The following is an 8979-nucleotide window of genomic DNA, read 5'->3' as shown; positions in this document are numbered from 1 at the left end:
AGCAAATGACTGACTGACTGATTGCTAATGCCGGCTGGAACGAGAACTTGATCGCTTCAGTCTCCAGTCTTAGAAGCATTCTGTTAGTGGGCCAATGTTCACTGAAGGCCAGAAACTTCAGTTTTGGTCTCATCTCACCAGAGCACCATCTTTCACGTGTTTGCTGGATCTTAGCTTAAGCCACCCTTCCATAAAAGCCAGATTTTTAGAGTGCAACTAACAGCTAGTTGTCCTCTTAACAAATTCTACCACTTAAGTTGTGCATCTCTACAACTTATCTAGCCATCAAGGGCACTTCTTGCAGGTTTGCTGTTGTGTCATACCCTTTCTATTTTCCAATGACTAAATTGTACTCTGTGAGATGTTTAAAGCCTGGGATGTTATTTTATAACCAAAATTTGCTTTAAACTGCTCCACGTCTTTATCCCTAATTTGTCTTGTGTTGTCTTCATGATGCTGTTTACTATGTTCTCTAAAAAACAAATGTATGTCTTTATTAGGTGACTCCTGAAGCCAGTTGGTTGAAATAGATTTTATTTAGGGGTATCAAAGAAAAGGGGGCTGAATGCGAATGAAAACGTTTCGAGGATCTTTATTCTTAAATAATGCACGTGTGAAAATCCATTTTACTGAGCGATCCCTGCAAACGGCACTGAACACGCGGTGGTCAGGTTTCCTACAGACCCTGAAGGCAGCACGGCTCCGTACCACTACGAGCAGCAGCAGCAGCAACAGCAGTGTATGTGGTGGTGGAGGCGACGCTTTCTCCTTTCTGTAACCTAAACAATGACTCCTGCTACAGACCGGAGGAGAGCCCACTGATAGAATGCTTCACATAGACCTAAAACCTGACATTTAGCTGCTATTCCGTCCGCTCGTTTAAACATCCCGAGCGTAAACATGTGGATACCTTCAGAACATGAGAAATACGGCGTCGGTGAGTTTATTATTGCATTTTATTATTATGATGAATGTAAAGCAAAAATAAAGCTTGCCCTCTTCTTTTGACGTACGCAGTTGTAGTGTGTGTGTGTGTGTGTGAAAATTAATGTGCGGATGGGGAACTGAATCTATGCCTGAGGGATTGTTTTTATATTTATAAGGCAACATCATTCTGGACAGTTTCAGCTTTAATTGAGTCCCACATTGCAAACAAGTTGATCGTTGCTCTAATGTATCATTTTCTACTCGACAAACCTGCAGTTTGATGTTTGTTTGTTTATTTGTATTTGCGATTTGCCTGTTTTCTGCTTTGACATTAACAGGAGAGCAAATCTAAAATCGCTGTCTTCGCTCTTCTGTGTGTTTGAATGGGAACCCCAGCTAAGCCTCGGCCAGTCGATGTATATATTTCTGCTACAAATTATCCGAGAGAAAATATCCTTTTAGAGGAAAGTGATTAAGAGGTCCTCAATAACTGCGCGACCTACGTTGAAATTGATGTGGACGCACGAAGATCATGGTACAAATGAGTGTGAGTGTGTGTGTGTGTGTGTGTCCTCCACACTGCATTGTTCCAGACAGTCTGGGGATCAAACAATCAAACAAGCGACAACAACGCAAGCGATGCCAATTGTTGTTTGGAAAAACCTGCAAGTAGACTTTGTCCTGTTTGTGTTCTTGTGTGAATTTCCGTATTTGTCTGCAAAACGGGGTGCTTATGGAGGTGGGGGTCAGTCAGGAGGGACCCGATTCTGTCATATGGACATTCCCCAGAGAGATTTGCTCCGTAGAGATGCTTTTGGTCAATGCATGCCTCAACAGTCTCATTGAAAAGGACTCAATCATTGGATGGGAGTTTATGCCACCTCCTTAAAACGGATTAAACTTCAATTTGTCGACTGTTGACAGGGTTATTCTTCCCTCATTATGATTGTGTGGTCAGATCATATGGTTGATGTGTTGCAAAGTGTCCCCAAAATCCAGCACTTAACTACTATTACCTGAAGTAGGTAAAGAACCAGAATTGAACCAGAACCTAGCCTCTGGTCGCTCATTGTCGCACTGTGGTCTGGTCACTTGACTGCTGTGCCAAGATTTTCCCCTGGTGACTGCTTGTTTCCCTTCCCCAACCGACCTAAATTGCTGCACAGTTATTGCTTATTTCCATCCTGTGCCACACACTCCTCTGGAGCCTATAACCCCTACATTTACAAGGGCAAATTGATTTATTCCATTTACCTACTTAAACCTACACCTACAGTCAAAGTTCACTCTGCTGAATTTGGTCATTTATTTTGAAGGCTAGTTACCATTGTCCCAAGACTTCTTAAGGGTGCCTAGTTTATTCGATTATTATTTTTTTATCTATATTTTTTCAGTTTTCTCACAATAACAGCAGTAAGACTCGTTTAATTGGCTGTGATTTATTTTTTTAAGACGTGTTGGCAACCGCAGACATCTTTGTGAGTTGTTTCTCGTTGAGGAAGGAACAGGAGCGTTTTCCTGTTGTGAAATTCTGGTAGCATTATGACCATGCACACACATGTGCGAGCACGCTGACGCATTCGAATATGACAAGAAGCTGTTTTATAGCACAGAGCAGCGACAGCTACTTTAAGACATAAGCTACAGCACGTGAACTGGATGAAATCAGAGGGTCAATTTGTCTGGTTGGTGTCTGGAGAGGATTTAATTCATTCTGTTAGATCAGCTGAATCAATGGACTGAAGAGAAGCTTTTCTGTGCTTAAGGAGCATCATGAAGGTGAAGGTCGAAAATCAAAAGGACAAGCTTATTTGATGATTAAAAGTCAAAACCCCAATATTTGTGCCAAATGGTCACATTGGGAGGTGGGAGAACAGGTGTGTGTCAGAGAAATTGTAATGAAATTTTTTTTTAACATATGAAACTTGGATAAATAAAACTAAAACCTTATTTACAGTGGAATATTATATTGGTGTATTGTTGTATCCCAACAAGTCAGATTGAGGGCTCGTCCGGGATATGTGTGTGATGTCGGATCCTGGTGATCCCCTCCCCTTGATAAAGTGGGAGTCCTTTGGAGTGAGGGGCTGACTGGGAAAACCTGGACCCAGCGTTCTTTCATTTTAGACAAGGTTGACTTAGGGATGCTTGGGTTTATGTTTTGGTATTTTTTATCGGGCATGGACTGCACCATGGCATAGTTGTTGGTACTGTTGCCTAGCAACAAGACAGTCCTTGCTTTGTTTGGAGTTTGCATGTTCTTGCTGTGGATAGGTTTGCTGTCTCTGGGTACTTCCTTCCACAGTCCAAAAACATGTGTGTTAGGATAATTGGTCTTAGGGGTGAGTGTGTTCATGTATTACGTCTCTGTGCTGCCCAGGGATGGATTGGCAACCTGTCCAAGATGTAGCCTGCTTTCCACCAAATTGCTGCTGGTCATTGGTGTCTGGGTGGCCCTCGTGAACCTGCAAGGGTTAAAAAGGCAAAGAAAATGTGTGACGGATCACGGGAACACTCATGTTATCACAAACATGAGCACATTGTGCAACTAAATTACTAATGCTCAGCACCCCTAAGTTGATTATTTTTGTTCACTTGTTCTTGGTTAAATCTAAGTTAATTTAATAAAACACACAAAATTGCAGCTAAAATCACCCTGTGTTCCACTTCTGTTATTTCTGAAAGAGTTGGGATTACCAGTGCGTGAAGGCTGTAGAAATATAGGTTAGCTTGCCCTTCTCCAACATAGCAAAGTTGTACATTTGCCTTAGATCATAACTTGAAGTGTTGCCGGCTGACCATGCTGTTCAAAACCTATTCTCGTTCAAAGCATTACATAGCAGAAAATCAGGTTAACTGGATTGCAGACTGCTTATTTGGAAAGAGAAAGAATTATATCAGTCATGATCATTGATCCCCTCCGGAAATCTCTGGAAAGAAGAGTCAGTTCCTCCCCATTTCTCCCAGGAGTTTGTACAAAGCCTTACCTACAATAACCTTGTTGAGTTTTTTCTTAATGTTACACAAGTCATTAATATTTTTGTTCCGGAACTGTTGTGATACTCAAATATATGTCCAAGTACGTCCTTGCGTTAGTCATTTTAAATGTGACTGTCATCTCCAGTTGCTTTAAATGACCAGTCTATCCACCTTTTGACGGGGATCTTAGTTCCTTAGATCCATGCAGGAACATTTGATCTCAGAGGCAAATTGGGATGAGCTCAGAACACCCTTTTGTTTAATTGGAACGTTGCAGCGTTTGATGTCAATTTGACTTATGAGCAGAACCGTGCCCCCCTGGACGACGGGAGCCACTGCCATTCCTGACATATGAATGGAGTCTTAGCGAGTTGATATCTGGACAACCATTAGGGCATCAGTAGAGTAATTATTGGTTAATAAGCTATTACAAGAGAGGTTAGAAGATTAAAGAGAGAATGTCTGTATCAAATTCTGTAATAGAGACATTAGACCTCAGTCTTTTGTATTTTAGGTTGAATTCACACCTGCCATGTTTGGTCCGCTTTAAATGGACCAGGGTTTCCCCTTTGGTCCAGACCTTATGTGCAGGTGTGAATACACTCACACAAACCCTGGTCCAGACATAACAACTGGACCCAGACCCACTTTTTGAGGTGGTCTCTACTTCCAAACACTCTGGCTGAACCGACCCAACTACAGGAAACATACGCCTTTCTGGACTTAATGAGCCTCCGTAGTAAATGTTGTGAAAAGTGAATGCACTGACGTCATAGCTGATCCGCCATTTTTTGCTTAGCAGCGCTGCTGCCAACATGTTATGGTTCAGGGCATGCAAGCACTTTACTTGTAAATACACCCTTAAAGTTAGGCATTTCAATGCAAAGAGGTTTCCTTTATCAATACACAGTTTGAAATAATTTGTAACAGTAATAAGAAAAGACATAAAGTCATGATATGATTTGTAATAATGGAGTCTGCAATGACAGACATATCCAAGGATGTCTATGAGAATATGAAAACTAGTCAGTCACAGAAGCTAAGAAACTTTGACTCGTCCACTGGCTTCACAAACCACTTGAGGCTGAACTGTGTCATGTGTGGAGAAAGCAGATGTTCAACAGGGTGAAGCCTTTTTCTTCATTAAGGCCCTTTGATTCAGTCAATCAACCATGTCATTGCTCATCAGAATTCAGACAAGTAATTAAACCATTTTAACGAGCCCATCCTGGATCTATTCTCGCCGAAGAGGAATTCTTTGCCTGTGGTTGATTGGAAAATAATAGTTTTCTATGCACGTCTGTTCTGTTCGATGAGTTCTGTGTCAAAATAAGCTGGCGGCAACAAAACAGGCAGATGGTTGCAGCAGTCTGATAGAATGTTCATGCTGGAGGCCTGGCTGAGATAGAGGGCAGACATAGAGGGCAAACATGAGGCCTTCGGCTTTCCTGTTCTCCCATGGCTGACATTACTTCTACCTCCCTTGGGAGCATGTCGCTAGTTGGTGGGTGGTGGGGTACTGACGGGTGTTGGGGGGGGGGGGGGGGTTGTTGATTGGTTTAGGGTGTTGGCGCGTGTCAGGGGTGGACTCATTGTCAGGTCCGCTGCCTTGCCCTCAAATTCAGCCCCCTCTGTTATCCCCCTGCTCTGCAGGGGATTAGCAAGTTGTTTTGGAAGGAGGCCCTGAGGCCCATTCCACCATTATACCCATGATTTCTTAATGCAGCAAGCCCCAGGGCAATGTATGGGGGATGGTGGGTGACAGGGGCGTGGCGAGGTGAAGCCTACCACCTTGTAATTGCTTCATCTCTCTTTGCAGAGATGGAACCCTTTCTCTTCTGTGTGTTTGCCAAGAAATATACACATGAACTAGCTTCTTGTCACTAGACAATCAATCGGCACATTGGAGGCTCCCCTGTGAATAAAATTGTTTGAGCGTATAAGAAAATTAAGAAAACTGTCCGACATGACATGATATATTCAATTTATCTAATAGTGCATTTGGCATGCAAATAAATCTACATCGACATGCGACATATGCCTTGATTGGTATATGATTATTCATCACTGATTTGCTCTGACAATAGGCATTGTAGCACAAACATGGAACAAGATGTGAAAATATGCCCTTGCTGGCTTGTTGTAGTACTGAATTAAATCATGCTCCATTTAATATGTAACCGAGGTTCCCCAAAGCAAAAATTTCACCTTCAAAATAAGACTGTTTCTGTTCTGACACATTCATTGTTAACACTATTCCCATTATTTTTGGTAATAAAATCCCATATCTGATTTTTTTTTCATAGACCCACTAACATTCTTCTAATATTCTCATTGTTTTTTGTGGCACTTACAAAACCATATTCTTTAATTGCCTGTCCACATCAATGTACTTTTTTGAGGTGGGGGTTGGGGAGTCTTTTCTGCACATCCTCTGCAGTGACAGTCTGACATGCGCGCAGTAGGAAGATGGTGCATCTTCTCATAGATGGGCGGTTGAGTGATTACCAGTTAACTAGAATGCATATGATAATTTAAATGACCATTATTTCAATTTGGCTTCACATGAATTATTGGTTTCATTTGGATTTCTGTCGGCTAACTGTTATTATCATCATCATCATCATCATTAATAATAATAATAATAATAATAATAATAATAATAATAATAATGTCATGTTCATCCAACCTGTCCATGAATTATTCAGGAAAAATAAGAAATTCAGAAAACCTTTAATGGAAACTTTATTCCATTACAAAGGAATAATTCAGCAGAATATTTTTCTATACTATTGCTAATTGATGATTATTTAAATGGTGTAAATCTAATTTCACAGTCAAGGCCATTTAGTCTATGCAACTGTTTTAACACATCAAAGTTGACTAAATCAATTTACAAACGTTCAGTATTACGCTAATGTTAAAGTTGGCATAATGCGAGTTGTAAACTGTACTGACTAGGTGGTTTGAAAGCAAACACTTGGACAAAGTCAGAATTTTATCTACAGCCACAAAGAGCCTGAATTAATAGACATTTGGTGTTTACAAATTCTTCTTTGAAAAATGAACTGAGTAGAGATGATCCCGCAAATATTAATAGAATAGAATTTCTGTCATAGAGAAGGACACAAAGGCAGTGAAACAAAAAACTATAACCAACTACTTTGTTTACTTACAAGCTAGCATTATCACTGTTGCACAGCTGGTTGCAATGGGATGTTAGAAAAACTTTTTTATAGTAGCAGTTTCTTTAAAAAGAGGGAAAGGTTTGTTTTATATGTTTCTAAATTTTATTTTCACCCAAAGCATCGATTGGGCAGATGGCTTCTGTAGGGTCTATTCGTTTTGTTTTTGCTGGGTGTGTTGCCTTTATATTCCGCATAATAGTCACTAGCTTCAAAGTTCATATGACAATGAGTCTTATATTGCCAGTGTTCATGGATTAAGTCTAAAATGCTAATTTGTCAGACAGTTTATGATTGTCTGTACAACATATAGACCATACAAAAGCATTGGTTGCATAATATGAGACGATCATTGTAATAGGGTGTGTATATGCATTTTGGTTTTATTTTTTTTTAATGCAAACAGATGCATCTTTATGTGAGATGTATCAAATTTTGGACAACTGGAGCCTGTGTTGAGTTTGCATATCTCAGTAAATGTGTTGCAACTCTAGTTTTGTTTGCATATCCCAATCGAGTTTCATGACATTTAAAAAAAAGAAATCTGTAATTTGGCATGTAAAATGAGTTCACTGGAATAGGAGAAAGACTTCAGTTGTAGAAAACAAACATCATTTGGTTAGCATCACTGTGTAGACATACTTTTTTGTTTTTTAAACCAGTGTTAATGTTGAACTGGTGTAAGTTCTCTTTTCTTTATATCAAATATCAGTCTCTGATTTTTGTGTCGGATGTTAACGGGATGTGTCCCATTAAGAATTCAAGCATTTAACTGATCGGTAGCCCCTGCAGCAGAGACAGCGGAGGCGTGTGCTACATGTTTGTGTCTCTGCTGTTTGTGTGGGCAAATGACAGGGAAGAATGACAGGCATGCCTCTCTTCATAAATGAAGAGCGTCTGCCAGTGACAATCACTGTGAGTGGCAGGTGAGAGGAGCTGTTTATGCATGGAGAAACACTTGTTTTTAATTTTCTCATTTAGAGCAGAAGAATCATTTCTTGGACTTAACTAGCATCAGTTTTGTCTGGCTTGTGGTTGTGATTTGGGCGTCCTTGCATTGATAATAGAGGAAGTGGTCATTGATTTGCTTGACCCAGAGCATTAATGTGACCTCGAAGCTTTCATTTTCCCCTCAAACCTCATTTCATTGATAGTTACACATACCCACCGCCAAGTTACTGAAACCAATGTGTTCACTTCATTATTAACATGCCAATAAAATGAATTAAATCTTAGGGTTCACAGTCCATGCCTTGTGAATCAGCTATAACTTTTGAATGGGCTTATCTTTATAATCCTCTCAATGATGCATGGTCTCTTGTTTGAAGCCCTTATCTACCATATGTTTCCTTACACTTAACTTTACATTAATATGCTTGGATACAGCACTCATTAAATATAGACAAGTTCTTTATTAATGACCTTTTAATGACTTGCAGGACAACTGTCTAATAAGCAGTTGTATAAGCCATAACAAGGCCATAACACAAAATTTCCCTGTTAAAAATGTAATTTCATGGCACGGTGGCACAGGGGTAAAAATGCAGCCTCAATCCTTGCTACAGCCCATCATGGGTTTGAGTCCTGGCCTGTTGACCGTTGCTGCATGGCTCCCCCCTCCCTCCACTCCTTTCCTGTCAGCTCACTGTCAAAAAATAAATGAGAAAAATAAAGCAACTAGGGCCTCAAAAACATAAAAAAAATTAATTTCTTTATTGATGTTATGTTCTATTCAGATTAACTATAAGTAATAATCAAAATAAAAGGTACACTTCATCTTATGAGCATAAATAATATAACGGGTTATAACGTAATTTTCTGACAATATTCTGATTTACTGAGATGCATGTATTAAAAATACATGCTGTCAAACAAAATCTGGATCTAA

At 39.9% G+C, this 8979-nt stretch overlaps 1 protein-coding gene across 5 annotated transcripts in view; it reads left to right on the top strand.

Annotated features, from left to right (window-relative positions):
• The first annotated feature begins 735 nt into the window (after positions 1-735).
• The window catches only part of dock4b (dedicator of cytokinesis 4b), a 160538-nt gene continuing 152294 nt past the window's right edge, over positions 736-8979 (top strand). For all 5 annotated transcript variants that reach the window (XM_047389718.1, XM_047389717.1, XM_047389716.1 and 2 more), the window contains exon 1: positions 736-937. In XM_047389718.1, coding sequence (XP_047245674.1) covers positions 901-937 — 37 coding nt within the window. In that variant the 5' untranslated portion in view covers positions 736-900. The remainder of the gene's footprint in view (positions 938-8979) is intronic.

This window comes from Girardinichthys multiradiatus, chromosome 17 (assembly GCF_021462225.1).
Source record: "Girardinichthys multiradiatus isolate DD_20200921_A chromosome 17, DD_fGirMul_XY1, whole genome shotgun sequence".
Taxonomy (NCBI): domain Eukaryota; kingdom Metazoa; phylum Chordata; class Actinopteri; order Cyprinodontiformes; family Goodeidae; genus Girardinichthys; species Girardinichthys multiradiatus.
This window is presented reverse-complemented; position numbering and strand designations above follow the sequence as displayed.